General features: G+C 37.4%; 1 protein-coding gene across 1 annotated transcript; it reads left to right on the top strand.

Moving 5' to 3' along the window:
- The first annotated feature begins 926 nt into the window (after positions 1 to 926).
- On the top strand, positions 927 to 16,025 carry Ddx1 (ATP-dependent RNA helicase Ddx1). The gene is made up of 13 exons (XM_034971843.2): positions 927 to 1,473; positions 2,309 to 2,426; positions 3,276 to 3,442; positions 5,185 to 5,319; positions 5,957 to 6,146; positions 7,101 to 7,288; positions 7,606 to 7,730; positions 8,122 to 8,259; positions 8,876 to 9,090; positions 10,035 to 10,150; positions 11,443 to 11,550; positions 11,976 to 12,110; positions 12,383 to 16,025. Exons 1-13 carry the CDS (start codon positions 1,024 to 1,026, stop codon positions 12,485 to 12,487), a joined length of 2,190 nt encoding a protein of 729 aa, XP_034827734.1. The 5' UTR covers positions 927 to 1,023; the 3' UTR covers positions 12,488 to 16,025.
- The last annotated feature ends 1,653 nt before the right edge of the window (positions 16,026 to 17,678 follow it).

Here is a 17,678-nt window from a genome sequence, read left to right as displayed (position 1 = left end):
GTATGAAAATAAAAACTTAGGAACGGTACGGTAATTACGGGTAACTTTCCCAATTTAACTTTCTATAGGCCATGGACACTGAAGTACCAACACATCTAGTGGAAATAGCCTATAAAAAGTACTAAAAAATAAAGCCACCCGCACCCGTGCGTTTTATAGGCCACACCCGCATTTTGTTAAAAACATTTTAAGGTTCAATGCTGCCATTGTCTATCAAATTGAATATGGCCACTTCGAGATAAGGAGGTCCTGACTCGACTAGTGACTACTGCATAAAACACGCCTTTGAGACAGGTCACAGAAGGTGGCGAGCGAAGTGAGCCAGTGAAACGTAAGTCAAGCAGTAAAGCTGAATGAAGAAACGACAGAGTGATTTTCTCAGTTTTCTAGCAAAGCCTTTATGTAAAAAACTTGAGAAGGGACCCTTGTGACACTAGCGGCAGAATTATAGGTAGCGATAGAGTGAATCATTAAAGAAACACTAGCGGCATATTACACGCTGCCAGACTAGTAAATAGTGATCTGTGGACGCTGCCGATTAGGCTCAAAATAGCTAGAACACAGAGCCGCAAAACCAGTTAAAAAAAAATATATTCTATTTAGGTTCAAAAAGGCTAGAGGCCAGAGCCGTAAAACCAGTGTTCATATACCACATCATACTACTACATACTCTTTGAAGTTTGAACCAAAGAAGTTTGAAGTACTCATAAGAGATTAATCATTCATCTAAGGAAGTAGGTACTACTACGTGGTTTGAACTTATAGATATCACCATAGATTATCTACTGGATATCACCTTAGCCTTAGATCTCTATATCACAGACCTAATCCGCTAGATATCCTATATGTTATTGGTCTGTGCCGCTAGATATGTTATTGGTCTGCGGTTTGAACCAGTAAAAAAAAATTGAATTCTATGCTTTCATGCTTTCGACTTCGAGTGCCGAATTTTGATCACAGAGTACTTTTTACATATGATTTTGATTAAAAATTAAATTTTAAAATAACCTTTTCCAACAAAATATGACTGCGTTTGAAGAGTTCGGGGTCCTCCCCGAATTGGCGAAGGCGATAGACGAAATGGATTGGACTCTTCCAACAGACGTGCAAGCTGAAGCTATTCCACTTATTCTCGGTGGAGGAGACGTGCTTATGGCAGCGGAAACCGGTAGTGGTAAAACTGGCGCTTTCTGCTTACCAATATTGCAGATTGTATGGGAGACACTAAAAGACATACAAGAAGGAAAAACTAGTAAGGTTATACAGCAAACATCCACGGAATGGACAATGTCTTTCTTTGATCGAACTGACGCTATGGCGGTGACTCCAGACGGCCTCAGGTGCCAATCCCGAGACGCTACTGGATGGCATGGCTGTAGAGCAACCAAGGGAGTACATACAAAGGGTGCTTACTACTATGAAGCCATGGTTACTGATGAAGGATTATGTCGAGTTGGATGGTCTACTCAGGCTGTAAGGATATAAATACTTACATCCATGGTATAAATAATAGAGCCTCAATAGCTCAACCGGTAGAGGAGTGGACTGAAAACCGAAAGGTCGACGGTTCAAACCCCGCCCGTTGCGCTATTGTCGTACCTACTCCTAGCACAAGCTTGACGCTTAATTGGAGAGGAAAGAGGAATATTAGTCATTTAATATTCTTTATAAAAAAAAAAAATGCGAAAAAAAAACTATTTGTTGCCTTTGCACAACATTAGCTGGCTGTTGTGTACTGCAAACATCTTGCGTAATTAAAATCTTCCTGTATTCCTGTGGAACTAAGATATGGTTATTCATCTCCAGAAAGCATGATAATTTTATCAAGACTGACACACATATGCGTATATATTAAGGCTGAGATCTGTAGAGCATGCTTTGCACAGACTTAACAGTCAAAACAAGACAGTTTTATGTGTCTGACATAAATCTGTCTCGTTTTAACTCTGAAGTCTTGCCACCCACTAGGCCACTAGTCACTAGTGGTCACAACGAAACCACTTACGGCTGCAACAAGTTGCAAGATTTTTGATACATTTTGTATGACATAGGTGTAAACTGAGCGTTTGTGTAGCATCCAATCACCAGTGGTTTTGGATAGTGGCTGCATCTAATGGCTTAAATTAACCACCTGTGGTCTCATGTTTAGTTGTCATCATTAGTAGCCCAGGGGGTGGCAGTAGTAAAATTGGAGCAAAGTATGCTCTATATATCTCAGCCTTAGTGTAGAGTTAATTTTGGTAGATGAAAAATAAAAATGAAATATATAAATAGATTTTGACTCTGTGCTGTTTTGTCTTTTCAACAGGCAAGACTGGATCTTGGCACAGACAGACTAGGGTTTGGATTTGGTGGTACGGGCAAGAAGTCAAACGCCAAACAGTTTGATGATTATGGCAGTGCTTATGGGAAAAATGATGTCATTGGTGTGTACTAGTTTTTTAAATGTCTCTAATCTCTACCAGGGTTGGAAAAATAACTTAAAAAAATATTTGTTGATGAAACTTTAAAATTTAAATAATATATATGTTTAAAACAATAAAACACATTAAAATTTATCTGTTCTTCGCCACATTTATAAGAATTTAATCTACATTAATTGATTTCACTTATTACCAACTAGTGACCGTTCACCAGTGGTGTCCACAGACTTTTAAGCCAGGGTAGGCATTAGTTAGGTAGGAACCTGTTTACTGGCAGGTCATCATGAAAAATATGCTGAGCTATTACAACTGGGGTACGCTGTGCATGTATGCCTCTATGACCTGCACGCCACTGCCGTTCACGGTTCGCTCCAGTGGGAATTTTGGAAAATCTTGCCTTACTCCATGTCTACATTATAATGTAAACCTCTGTCCAAAATTTCAGCATTCTAGAAATGGAAAGATTTTTTTATTTAAATAAACTATTACTAAGTGCTTTTGAATGATCAAAAGAACCCTGACTTCTCATCAAGTATGTCACAAATTACTGTCTTGAAATGTTGGCAAACTATACTAAATTAGTAAGTTAGTTTGGTCCACAAAATAAGAAATACTGAATTGTCATCAGTGGCGTGCAATTCATAGAGGCATAAAAGTACTGCTTACCCTAGTTGAAATGACCAGAGCCCATTTTTCTTTATGACCTGCCATTCAGTAGGTATATATAAGGTGTATCAGGCCTATCTTACTAATGCTTACCGTGGCTTCGAGCTCTGTGCACGCCACTGAATGTCATTATAGGTATATTATGCTGAAGTTTTACTTTTCATTAACTATGTAGTCCAATTTCAGGTTGTCTATTAAATTTAAACAATGGAGAAATTCGATTCACAAAGAACGGTGAAGATTTGGGTTTAGCATTCAAGTTGGACCAGTCTCGCCGAGCTGACTGCTATTTCCCAGCTGTTGTTCTCAAAAATGCTGAGATGAGCTTCAACTTTGGCACTACACCTTTTAAGGTACAAGTCGTTTTTGTGTAAGCAAGCTTGGGAATGAGTTGCTTAATTACGGCTATGTGATAGTTCTAATAAGTTTAGGTAAATAATTTTGTAAAGTGGTGATAATAAAAAGAATACCCAACTGAGTTTGTTGTGGGCTCTTCTCAGACCTGTGCCCTGTTTATCAAACGTTACAAGTCTTGTATTACAAGCGTTTCTCTTGTAAATTTGTGCATTTTTACAAGAATGCGTTTATCAAAACTACACTTGTAAACTACAAGCTACGAGTAATATCACTTGTAATACAAGTGTTTTTCACACTTGTATTTGTGGTTTTGTTCATCAAAAATGCCTTTGTAGCTTGTAGCTTGTAACTTGTAACGAAAAAGTTGGAGAGCCTCCGTTGACTCTTAATTTATTTTACAAGTTGTATGCAAGTATGATAATTGTATAAAAGAATAATTAAATTATCTAGTACCTAGTAGTAAATAGGTAAAATAACTATAAAATAATTCAAAGGTGTAATTTTATTAAACTTATCAATGTTGCTCTTCTTAAATTTGACCAAAACGTGTCTCATGTACATACGAGTATGCTGGCATAATCTTTTTCGGCAGATACAAGTCCAAGCGACTGACATAGCAATAGTATCTCTTTCCACTCTGCTATTTTTTGGTCTTTAGATAATTTATCAGTAAATGCGCCAAATAAAATATCTTTTTTGTCACGAATTACATAATTGAAGAATAATTGTAACTTTCGCATCAGATTTCGCCATTTTTTGCGGTGTAATTCGAATAGCGAATTTTTTTTAAAGTCTATCTATTTTTTCAAATTTTAAGTCTAACCCTAATTCATGAAAAATAATGTATAGTATAGGTACTTCCTGTTGGTGTAGGTATAAATTAAAAATACAAGTTCTACAAGTCTTGTAAAATCCTACAAGTCTTGTGAAATTATTTGATAAACATAATTTACAAGAGTTTGTAAAAAAGTTCTTGTAACTTGTGAGCTTGTAGACTTGTAATTTTTGATAAACAGGGCACTGGGCGCGTTTGGTACCTCGTAGCTTTAGTTTTAAGTACGTATTATTTATCACCACTATATCATATCATCTTACAAATAAAAATTTATGACAATCAGGAAGCATAAAATTTTATCAATTCTGAATAAATGATTTGAGTTTGAGTTTGAGTTTGTAACTTTTTTGTATACTAATATTATAAAGAGGTAAAATTTGTAAGTTTGTTTGTAAAATCTGGAACTACTGAACCAATTTTGAAAATTCTTTCACCAGTAGAAAGTATTCTTGAGTAACATATTATACTATATTTCATTTTAAAAAAATTGTTATGAGTTACCCATGCAATGCTGGGGCAGGTTTCCTGTATATTATAAATAGTGAACAAGGCAGGTCACCCGACGTTAAGTGATTGCATGAACAATATATATACCTGACTGACTGACTCGATCTGTCAAGGCACAGCCTGAACCACTGAGGAGTAACATAAAATTTAGATAGTAGGTCCCTTTTGTGACTTTTTTACTCACTATTCACTAAGAAAGGATTTTGGAAATTCTACCCTCAAGACTAGAAATAGGAAAGGTTTGTATGAAGGTGAATTGAACCATGTATTGAATTGTATTCATGAAAATTGATATTTGGATTTTGGGTTAAAAATTAAGAAATAAGTGTTTTGGGATATTGATTTTTGTGTAAAAATTATGATTGTAAAACTTAAGTAGATAATAATCTATTTTAGTACCCACCTACTGGAGACTCCATCGCAGTCTGTCAGGCACCTAAGGAATATGTAAAACAAAATGTAGTGGCTGCCGTCGCCGCCTCTGGAGCTCTGAAGCCAGTCAATAATGCCCCGCAGGCTATTATTATTGAGGTAACTATTCGTTTCAAACTAGATATCCGCGATATCGTCCGCGTAAATTCAGTTTGCTAACTGGTGGGAACTCTTTGATTAGCATGCTATGAAATTTAAAGTTTGAAATACTGATTGACGTCGGGTCCCAAGATGCTGGCTGGAATGGCGACCTTGCATGATGACTCTCCACTAGATGGACAGACGACATCAAACAAGTCGCACGCAGGTTTGACTCTGGATTCAACCGTGGCGTGTGGATGTCCCTACACCCTATTGACGATGACAATGATGCAAATTACAAAATTTTGTTACTTGAACGCCAATGCGAGCCGTGCATTTGCCGAAACGGATGCGAATAGGTATGTATAGTACGCGACAGGTCGAGATCGCATCCGGGAGGGAACGCCCGCACAGCCCCCAACATGGTGCGGGCGAGCGCGGGCGCTCTGCGGGTGTCCCCGGCCTCATACCCCGATTGCCATTTCAACCTGTCACGGACTATATAGATACATACTACATGGATCATACGCGTGAAGCGTCCAGACTGATAAAATGATCGAAAGATGTTACATTGCATGTTACGTTTCACCAATCTATACGAGGCATTACGGAAATCTCGATCAGCATTAAATGTGACACTAACGTTAACTTTCAGCCCTCCAGAGAGCTAGCAGAACAAACGTGCACCCAAATAGCGATGTTCAAGAAACACCTGGACAACCCAAAGGTGCGAGAACTGCTGGTGGTTGGTGGTATCAATGTGAAGGACCAGATCAACCAGCTGAACTCTGGCGTCGATATCGTTGTTGGTACACCTGGTAGATTAGAAGATCTTATTCAGGGAGGTTAGTAGTATACATTTATAACATGGTCTCATTTTGTGAAATGTTTACTGTCATGTAGTGTCCTCAGGACTAGGCCGACCGCATTTTGGATGCGTCTTCGTTACGAATTTGACTCGTGCCAATACATAATATGAATATGCACGAACAATCCCGACCTTCCAAGTGCAGTACGCAGCAGAAAATATTGTACATCGACCTTTAGAATGAGATAGCGGTTTTGTACAGCGTTGTCTCTGTCGTTGGTACCGACAAAACGTCACATAGGTATGAGTGACAGAGACAACGCTCTATAAAGTCGAAATCTGATTCTAAAGGTGTATGTACAATATTTCTTGCCGGCTACTGTACTACGGAAGCGCGCAGACTAAGAGAGTTAGTCGTACTTACACGTGCGTAGTTCCGAGTTGCCTACATTCGAGAACAATCCGGACTTGTTAGGATTTTTAAATACACTTTCGTGCGTTGAACATAAAATATAATGGTAGAAAAATTTATTAATTTGGTTTACGGACACAAATGTTTGTGATCAAAGTGGGATCAAGATGGGATCAAAGAAGAGAATTATTTTGAGAATATAAATTATTCATGTTGCACCAAAGAAGACTTTTACTTCTATTTCACCAATGAGTCCTTAAACTTTGTCCTTTATGAATACTTTAGTTTCAAAGTTTAGTTCATTTGTCCAAGAAAGAATATACAGTACCTGGAAGAAAATATTGTAGGTACATCGACCTTTGGAAAGAGTTAGCGGTTTCGTAGAGCTTTGTCTCTGTCGTTGAGACCGACAAAATGTCACATAGGTATGAGTGACAAAGAAAGCTCTGCGAAAACGAAATCCTAAAGGTCGATGTACAATATTTTCTGCTGGCTACTGTAAAACTTGGGTAAATTGTTCAATAGGGCAAGAACAGTTTTCTGTCATTTGTCTCTAGTAAATTAATTTGTATTTGTCAGGTTATTTAGCTCTCACGCATTGCCGATTCTTCGTGTTGGACGAGGCGGATGGGCTGCTAAAGGCTGGCTGCGGGGAGCTGATCGAGAGACTTCACAGACAAATACCGAAGATCACCGCGGACGGGCGACGACTACAAATGGTCGTGTGTTCTGCGACATTGCACGCGTTTGAAGTTAAGAAAATGGCGGTACGAACGTTTCCTACATTTTTCTGACTATTCCTTAATCCCTACCCCATATTATAAATGCGAAAGTGTGTTTGTTTGTTGGTTTGTCCTTCAATCACGTCGCAACGGATCGACCTGATTTTTTGCATGGATATAGTTAAAGACCTGGAGAGTGACATAGGCTACTTTTTATCCCGGAAAATCAAAAAGTTCCCAAAGGATTTAAAAAAAACGTAACTCCACGTGGACGAAGTCGCGGGCATCAGCTAGTATAACATAAAATTATTATTTTCCAACAATTATTTCCTTTAGCTAAATACATATTCATATAATAATAGGAGAAGCTGATGCACTTCCCAACGTGGGTGGATCTAAAGGGCGAGGATGCGGTCCCGGAGACTGTACACCACGTCGTGGTCAACGTCGACCCGCAGAAGGACCGCTGCTGGGAGAGTCTGAGAAAGTAAGAGTTACATGTTAGCTGATGCACCCACGCGCAGGTGCACACCTGAAGGGTGAACTGAGGACTAATTTACAACTTAACTCGCCAGTTTATTTTATTATTCTTCATTGAATAATATACCGAATCCGTACTAATACTATAAATGCGAAAGTGTGTCTGTCTGTCTGTCTGCTAGTCTTTCACGGTCCATCCGTTCAATCCATTTTGACGAAATTTGGTACAGATATAGCTTGCATCAGGGGGAAGGACATAGGCTACTTTTTATCTCGGAAAATCAAAGAGTTCCCACGGGATTTTTAAAAACCTAAATCCACGCGGACGAAGTCGCGGGCATCATCTAGTATTGAATAATTCAATATTATAATGGCAAATTCTCTCTGGCTCTTTATAGACAAATCACGACGGACGGTGTCCACGCAAAGGACAACATTCGCAGCGGCAACACTACGCCAGAAACATTGTCCGAAGCCGTGAAGATACTCAAGGGAGAATACTGTGTACGCGCCATAAGGGAACATAAAATGGATAGGTATGTAATTTGTAGTGGTTTTGGAAGTCGATTTTTTAAATATTTTTACAGTCTGACACAAAAGTTACAATGGGACAGAGTTTGATGATTGTCGAGGTAATTTTGACGAGGTGTTTGATTAATGCTGGAAGTTGGTAAAATGGTTTTTTGCACTCAGATAACTCACGAACCCATCGCAGTTGGGCTGGCAAGTTTAGTTTAGACAGTCAAGGCAAAAAAAACACCATTTCTTAAATCTGATTAAGAATCTCTACAGTGCAGTGCTCTCTGGCCACCAGAAATACTGTGCATTTTGAAAATGTACGTTTTACAAAATAAGTACATTTAAATAGCTCACCAAGATATCATTTGTATCCTATGGGAAACAGCCCCCCGATTGTGTAAGAAAAACTTATTCATCGTAATCTTGATCGAAGCAAATTCTGCCCCTTGATTGGTTGGATTCCATGTTCACATTTTTTTTTACAGCCAATCAAGGGGTAGTTTGCTAACGATTACGATGAATACGTTTTTCTTACACAATCAGGGGGCAGATACCCATGTAAAGTTTACAAATAAGTTGGTCCACTAGGGCGATAATATTATGATTTAGTCCGAAATCTAAAATTGTTTCCAGGGCGATAATTTTCTGTCGTACAAAGTTGGACTGTGATAATATGGAACGCTACCTCAAGTCGTTCGGCAGCGAGTTCTCCTGCGTGTGCCTGCACGGGGACCGCAAGCCGCAAGAGCGCAAGGCCAACTTGGAGAAGTTCAAGCAGAAGCAGGTGAAGTTCCTCATCTGTACCGACGTGGCCGCCAGGGGCATTGATATATCCGGATTGCCTTTTAGTGAGTTCTTTTGATTTTTCATTTTTTGAAGTAATATTCGCATCTTGAGAGTAAGGACCTCGCATCTGGCGAGGATGCAAAGAGAGCATTTTTCACTGCCAAACAATTGTCGACTTTACAAAGGTTGAAATAATATCGAATATCAATTGATACAACTACTAGTCGTTAAGGGGATAGTCCGACAAGCAATAACAATTGTGGCAATTGATTTTCAACATTATTTCAATGTGAGTAAAGTCGATAATGTTTTGGTATTGAAAAATGTCTGCGCTGCGCCTCACCAGATTGCGCCGGCCCTTAGGCTGCTGAGCTAAAAAATGATGCGAAGCGGAATTGCGAACTGTATCTGTCCATAGACGCGGAAGTGGGTAGCGGGTCGTTGCGAGAAAGTAACGCGGAGCGCAGTTGCGGACTGTGTTTTTCCATACGCGGAGGTTGCGAGCACGAGTCATTTGAACTACTCGCGGAGGGCAATTTGTCCCCCGCTCCGCTTTCCCGCTCTGCCTCACTGCTATGATTCTCATCTTCGTGGCTCCGCTCCACGTTAAAATGTATGTTTTTTTAACTAGTCCGCAAACCCTTGTCCACTGAAGCACAGCGGGACTTTTATGCAATTCTACTGGTTAATATTTGTACAGCCCCGCTCCGCTCCTCTCTTCTTCGCACCACAGGAACAGGACAGGTAGCATAAAGCTAGGGTTTTATGGGAAAGTGGAACCGCCACATAGCGGCCGCAATAGTGTTGAATGCTGTTACTGAAACCTTGTCTCAAACCGCCATGTGGCAACTTCAGATGGGACTACTAACTACTTACTTGATTATACGCAATATACTTACCTGTGTACAAAGTATAAGATTATTATTTTTACTGTGTGCCGGCATTTTAGGGAGTATATTTGTTAATTCCTTCATGATTAAATTCCTAACGTATCTCAATATTTTAGTGATCAACGTAACCCTGCCAGATGAGAAGTCCAATTATGTCCACCGCATCGGCCGCGTGGGTCGCGCTGAACGCATGGGTCTAGCCATCAGTCTTGTTTCTACTGTACCAGAAAAGGTATATAAAACATTCCATGTATCTTTGGACTTTGAAGTGCAACTTCTTTGGTTAGAATTTAAGCACATCTTAAGATTGAGGCCACACAATGCGTTTCTGGTGCGTTGCGGCGCTGTACCGGTTCACTAATGAATGACAAAAAACGTATGACAAATTATCAGTTCACCAAAAACTTTTGAAAAACTAATCAAATCACAAACGTCGTATACCGCAAACATATCATTTTACAAAAGATCATTTGACAAATATTCTATTCACAAATGTTTAACTTTCCAAATTTTTAAAAATTTATTATTTCACCAAATAATTTGTTTTTCAAATTCGCGATTTTACAAAATAATAGATGATAAATTTATTATATGATAAAATAACTAATTAACAAAAAACATACAAAAAGTCTGTTTTGCATACATATGCAAACCCCTATGCAACGCATCAATAATATCATGGGGCTCCTTTTTTCTGGGTGCGAAAAAAAGAAATAACCCACGAAGGGGATGGCGGGGTCTCAGACCCCGCCATCCCCTTCTAACCTAACCGTTCCGAGGCGGAGTGCCCCAAGTCCCGAGCTCGCTTCGCTCGCTCTTGATGGTGGGAGCGGGGGGGATGAGAGAGACCCCCCCACCATAGTGGTGGTCTCTTCTCGTCGACCGGGGCCCATCGACGGAGCGGAGGAGGGGCTCCGTTTTTCTGGGTTGAAAGAGACCCCCCATTATGGTAAGCGGTCTCTTCCGTCGGCCCGGTCGACATATAAAAGATTTGAGTGAATTCTTAAAGTATTTATCAAACAGTTCATTTTATCAAACAATTCATTTTATCAAAAAAAAAGTGCGATATGTTGTTTTACTAATTAACATGATTAAAGAAATCAATTGTTTCTCAAATGATATTTTATGAAATAACAATTTGTCTGGTAATTTGTTTTATCAAATGAATTATTTGTAGAAACATAAGTTTTATAACGATCATAAAACGATTCATAATTTTGCCAAAATTTGTTTGGGACATGAAACTTTGTCATTTGTTTTTTGTCAATTGATCGGTCACCCGCTGTACCGCTGTAGATTTCAGTATTGGATGTCAAACGGGCACGGCGTTGCCGCTTCGGCAGAGTATGGCGACGCACCACCAACACAACGCATCGTGTGGCTGGGTTTCTATGCTGCACCAAGTGCAGAATAGAAACCCAGGTAGGAAGAAGAAGAAGAACGTTACCGCATGATACAAATTATATGAACGAATGTATGTAAGATGTATGGTTATCAGCTTGAGGTTGTATTGTTTTATCGCAGGTGTGGTACCACGGCGAGTGGTGCTCGTCGCGCGGCCGCAACTGCTGGAACACCAACCTCATCGACGACCGGCCGAAGGGGTGCTGCATGTGGTACAATGAACCGCAGGTAAAAAATATCTGACTAATAATAATCTAAATGAAAATTTGTTGAAGTGTTGAAGAGTTGGATCATGAAGTCGTTGCTTGCTACCTTTAATATATTCATCGTTGACAGTTCCTACATCCCCAAGGCTTAGGAGTGCAGTAACCTACAGTCCAGAAATGTCGGAGAAATTGGTGTGCATTACCTACATGTAAAAAACTGGCTGAATTGAGAACTTCGGCCTTTATCCTTAAACCTCTAACGCTGCTGGCCATACAAGATCAAGTATACCGTCAATTTTGCAGCGGACTTGAAGCGGCGTCCAGCAAACTTGACGTTGTATCGTTGTATGGCTATCAGTTGATTGGACGCCGCTTCAAGACCGCTGCAAACTTGACGGTAATCTTGATCGTGTATGGCCAGCGTAAGGAAATAAATCTTTATTACAGTACCTGGCGGACATCGAAGATCACTTGAACATTACGATCCAACAAGTCGAGAATGACATGAAGGTGCCTTGCGACGAGTTTGACGGCAAGGTCGTGTACGGCCAGAAGAGAAAACAAGCGGGCTCTGGGTACCAGGTAACTAATTCATTGCTTTATTTTATTTAATTTTATCTGTACTAGGCACTAGTTGATGGGAACTCTTTAATTTTCTAGAATAAAAAGTAGCCTATGTCACTCCAAGTTACTATACTATATTTATGCAAAAAAATCACGTGGATTCACTACTTTTATCCTATCAAGGCTAAAATGGCGAAAATCAAGTTGCTTCGAAAACAGGTCGGCAGTCGCAGGTCCAGCGTACTTCTATAAGAAGAGATCAATGTATAGCATCAAAAACATTGTTTCAGGATCACGTGACACAAATGGCACCCGTGGTCCGATCACTACAGGAGCTAGAGTCGCAGGCGCAGATTTATTATTTGAAGAATCACCACAATGTCGCCGTTGCATAATGTGTTTCTCGATTGATTATACTATTATTATTATACATCTATGCATTTACTGCCAAGTCAACAATTAGTTGGGCTAAAAATTATTTTTAGGCAGATATAGGATTTAAGAAAACTTAAAGTATTGCAATTTACTTTAATATTTTGATACTAAACTGAAGGAGCTCATTCATAGCGAGTTTTAACTAGTAGCATACCCTAAAATTGTATTAGTCTTGAATAATAATCAACTCTCATACCATGGTCATAGATAGGGTGTATTTAAATTGATACATTAAATTAATACTTACATTTCAAAAAGTTGTTTTCCAATTCCTAAATCGTCCCTTAGTATTAATATAGGGTATGTGCCCTGTGCCAGTTATTTTTTGGAAGTTAGATAAGTTTCAGTTTCGATATTTAAATGACAGTGTAAAAGAAAAAAATCGTTTGGTCTATATAAGCATAAAAATGCATTCAACTTTATTTTCACTTTGTAGAAATATTACGCCTAGTTAAAATAAGCACGTTAATACAGATTATATTTTATCAAACAAAATGCAAAATCATTGTTTTCAAAATATATTATTCTATTTAAATTAACATTTAAAATAAATTTATATAAGTATTTAGTACATTATAAACGCAGTTTAATAAAGACATTACATTTTGTCCACACATAAGTTACTTATAAAACAGGTTTAAAGAGTAATCAAAAGAACTGCAAAAGTTGAGGCAGTCACACAAGGCGTTAGGTTAATAATTTTGAATCGGGAATAGGAACTACAAAAAGCAATACTATTTTATAGTAATAATGTTGCTGAATTTTTATCTAATTATTATATTTTCGTTTATTGTATTTGTTTTATCAAATATACTTTTGCAAGATCAAATTTGAGTATAATATGTTGATTTAAATGTCACTAGGAGAAATTCGGGTAACGTAGGCTGGGCCTTTATTACCATTCGTTAATTTTTGTTTTACATTCTTTTGATGACAATTAGTCTATATTATGAGTACATATTAATTTATTTTCGATCCAGCAACAGTATTTAGTCAAGATACATACACAAACTTCTCATTCGTGTGCACACTCGTTATAATAAGGCTTACGTATAGCGTCCGATCGAAGATCGATTTGTGGCCGAAGCCGAAGGTTAAAAATAACCCTAAGCGACTCAGTTCAAGATTTGCCGACCGGCGCAATGTAGTATGACCTCACACCCCCCGCGCGGCGCCTCTTCCATGGCGCGCTCATGCACATACATAACAGTTGATTCAATATCGGCGCTCGCTAGGAAACCTTCTGCTTCGGCCAAAACTTCGGTTCATCTTGGCCGAAACCGAAGGTTCGGTCGGACGCAAGTTACTACTTACTTATAAAAATCTAAAGGTCTATCAGTCGTTAAGTTTTTTGGCTTAATATTACTAAATTTTTTAACAAGAATGGTGGGAGAGATAATTTTGTATTCGTTTATTTTAAACTTATTTTTTTCGATGGTAGTAATAATATTGTAACTCAAAATTATTTATAATATAACGATCTAAAAGGTTGTTATTCTAAGTAGTAAACAGTTTTAACGACTGGCAAACCACAACTGTATTATCAAGACTTCATACAGACTATAATAATATTGGTGATCACTCTCACCAACTTTATTAGCTATAATATTTATTTTGCCCTTAATGTTACTTCAAAATGATTAATTTTTTCTAGTATCTATATAATGATTATACTACTTACTAATGCATTCCCAGGTTTCATAGTCTGGGAATACTTTACATTTTACATTATGTAGCGTTGCAGCATCTATCACACATACGCTTATCTAAAATCACTATTACATGTTTCTTAAATGGACTCAAATTTTATTAAACGTCATACAATGAAATATGCGAGATATGAGGCTCTATAGGGCTCCTCTTTAAATACGTTTGACAACGCGTAAGTCTCCGGTCCCTTACCAAACTAGAACCTAGAACACTAGGAACTCTTTAAAAATATTCTGACACTATATTTGCCCACGACCTCGTTCGTGGTACATAATGTGTAATTTATTGCCTATGTTACTTCTGAATAACGTAGCTTTCTAATGGTGAAAGAATTATTAAAATCGGTTCTGTAGTTTCATAGTTTATTGATTACAAATATTCAAATCTCTTCTCTTTATAATATTAGCATAGATAAGTATAGATATCTCGTCGCAAAACCGTGTCTTAATCGATGCAGATCTACATAAACATAAACTAACAAATATAAACATTAAATTTTGGATGTTACTATGTTCAAATATTATATACTTAAAAGTTTACTTTTTCTTAATAACTAAAGTCCGTCCCGTCCGGAGAATAAGGCGCTTTCCGTTTAGAACAACGTTTGTTTCCTAAATGGAATACTGAAAACTTATTGGGAAACGCCTTTGGAAGCGATAACTTATTGCTTTTTATTATTTTGTAAACACGACAAAAAGTAACATGTGTTTTCTGTCAACAGTCATAAAAGCTGTTCCATTATTATCTACACGTTCGTAAATTCTGATTTGTGACGATCTCCTAAAACTTCGTGATACGTAAATTATTGTATTATTATTAACTAGGTACTTCTAAAAACAAACTTCTCTATTATGACGTAATTTTATCTTTTTATGTACCTATGTGTTAATACATTCCACATAATATGCCTAAAATCTCCTTACAATACATTATTTAATTATTTCAACTCGGTTGCTCACAAAACATAAGTAATATTAATAGTCCGGTCAATTTAGACCAAAAAATGAGAGTGAAGTTACATAAAGTCCCAACAAGCTGAATTTCAGTGAAATTGTTCAAAATATAATTATAAACAAAGTCTAGAAGTTCCCCATCATTCCCCTGTAAGGAAAAAAATTTATTCAAGGTTAAAGGTCAAATAAATGAGTTTTTCGCGATTTTCAGCAAAACGGTAAGTTTTATCATAAAAGTACCTCAAACAAAAATTGTAGATCATAAAATTATCTATAAAAAATGTATCAATACTTTTTTCTTACGAGCCACCGTTTTGAGATATAACGATTCAAAAAGTTATAAAAGTTGTTATCGTCATAATATGCATGAGTATTGAGTACGCCACGTATATACATCTACTTACCACTCACTTTTTTTTAATATATATCTCAGAAACGGTGGCTCGTAAGAAAAAAAGTATTGATACATTTTTTATAGATAATTTTATGATCTACAATTTTTGTCTGAGGTACTTTTATGATAAAACTTACCATTTTGCTGAAAATCGCGAAAAACTCATTTTTTTTACCTTTGACCTTGAATAAAAAAAATTCCTTACAGGGGAATGATGGGGAACTTTATGTAACTTCGAATGTCTAAATTGACCGGACTATAAGGCTATTAACTGCCGCTATAAAATAAATTCTATCCTCTTCGAGTAAGACGTTATTAATTTAATTTTCAGTCGTTAAGTTCAAAAATTTAGTCTAGAAGTTGGTGCTGCTTACTAATAATAATAATAGTACTTTACGAGCGATTCTTCTGGATAATAATTTAGCTTCTAGTAGACATCTACTAATTTTTTTTTTTTTTTTTTTAATACAATAAAACTTAAAGCTAGCCTTATCTAATTACTATATAAATCATGACCGCGTGGAATGGTGCCAAGAATACTGGCTGCATTTCCGCGCTGGACAGCCAGGCTGATCCGCTGCGCAAAAAATGAGCCAGCCCTTCTGTCACCAGTTGAGGCTATTAATCGCGGTGAAATGTCTCGTAAAAATTTTTTAGCACTAATTGTGAAAACGATACAACTTATTTCCAGGCTAAGAATTTACAACCGCTATTAGATACATCACTTCACAAAAGGTGAAATTTCACCTTTTGTGAAGTGATATCTAATATATCATTATAATACTACTTTTATGATTGTGTTATTCGTAACTGTTCTTTTTTATGCAATGAGTTTATTTAAATAAATAAATAATATTAAAATATTTATTGAATGAAACTTCTTTTATTTCGATTTTATTACAATCTTGTATACAGGATGTAACCAGAATGATGGCAAAAACGAGGAGTAGTAGACAGAAGATAGTACTTATGATTACTGATAAGACACCACAAGAAAAAACGCGAAGAAAGTTTTCTCAAAATTCCTGTATTTTTCAAAGTTCACAATATATTGCAAATGAAACTTCTGACTGACGCTAGTGGTCAACGATCGTTGCGTAAATAAGCCAATTGGAGTCAATGCCGCGTCGTAAATGGAGCATTGACCTGAGTTTTGCACGCTTCCGCATACATTCCGGATTTGACAAATACTAAATCACTAAAACTACAAGATAAGGCAAATGGTTATTGGCATTGGATTGTGTTTAGATAGTATAATAATAATGCTTTTTGCTAGTGTTCTGGTTACAGCCTAATATTTATGAATTTTTGTTTTTTGTTTTTTAATGCTATTAATTTAGAGTATCTGCATCCTTTTCTTTTTAACAATGCTAAAAAAGGACAGAACATGAAATTTACATTTAAAATCATAATTCTTTATTGCAAAGACTAAATTTTAGTGCGTGCTACAAATTTAAACAGTAGGCTCGCGACTGTGCGCTATAATCACGGGTTTTACCATCTAAAAATTAAATTTAAAACTGTCAAACTGCGACTGTCCTTTTCATATTACATTAGTAAGAAGAGGATGCGAACACTCTAAAATTAGGTTGTGCTTAGAATCAGTACCATTGTTTACATAACCACGCACTACGCAGTTATTTAAGTACGCACAAAATTAAACATACCATACTAAAAACTAGTGATAAAAAAAGAAGATAAACTATTCGAGTTTTGTGTCTTGACCTCTATTTGAATCGTAGTTGCAGACATTACTGTGTTGTGGTGTGTCGCAACGTAACTGACTTCGACGAGCATTTTAACCTCGGACTAACGGAGCCTATGTCGCTTACGACTAATGGGCTTGCGAGACGGTCAAGCTCGTAGATTTTTTCTTGAGCCATTTTGACCGTTTTACAATGCTTGCTTGATGCTTGAGTCAAGCATTTACGTGCTTGACTCGATACCGATTTTATATTTTTGCTACACCTGACGTTCGGACAGTGTTCGAGATACGAGAAAAGTGCCGTTTGCTTGATCAAGCTGCTTGATGCGACCATCAAGCAAAACTCGATCTTCGGAGCTCTGAATAACGTGAATAACTCTTTGCCCTCA

This window comes from Maniola hyperantus, chromosome 9, assembly GCF_902806685.2.
Source record: "Maniola hyperantus chromosome 9, iAphHyp1.2, whole genome shotgun sequence".
In the NCBI taxonomy this organism is placed as follows: domain Eukaryota; kingdom Metazoa; phylum Arthropoda; class Insecta; order Lepidoptera; family Nymphalidae; genus Maniola; species Maniola hyperantus.
Note: the sequence above shows the minus strand (reverse complement) of the source record. Positions and strands in the feature narration are given on the sequence as shown.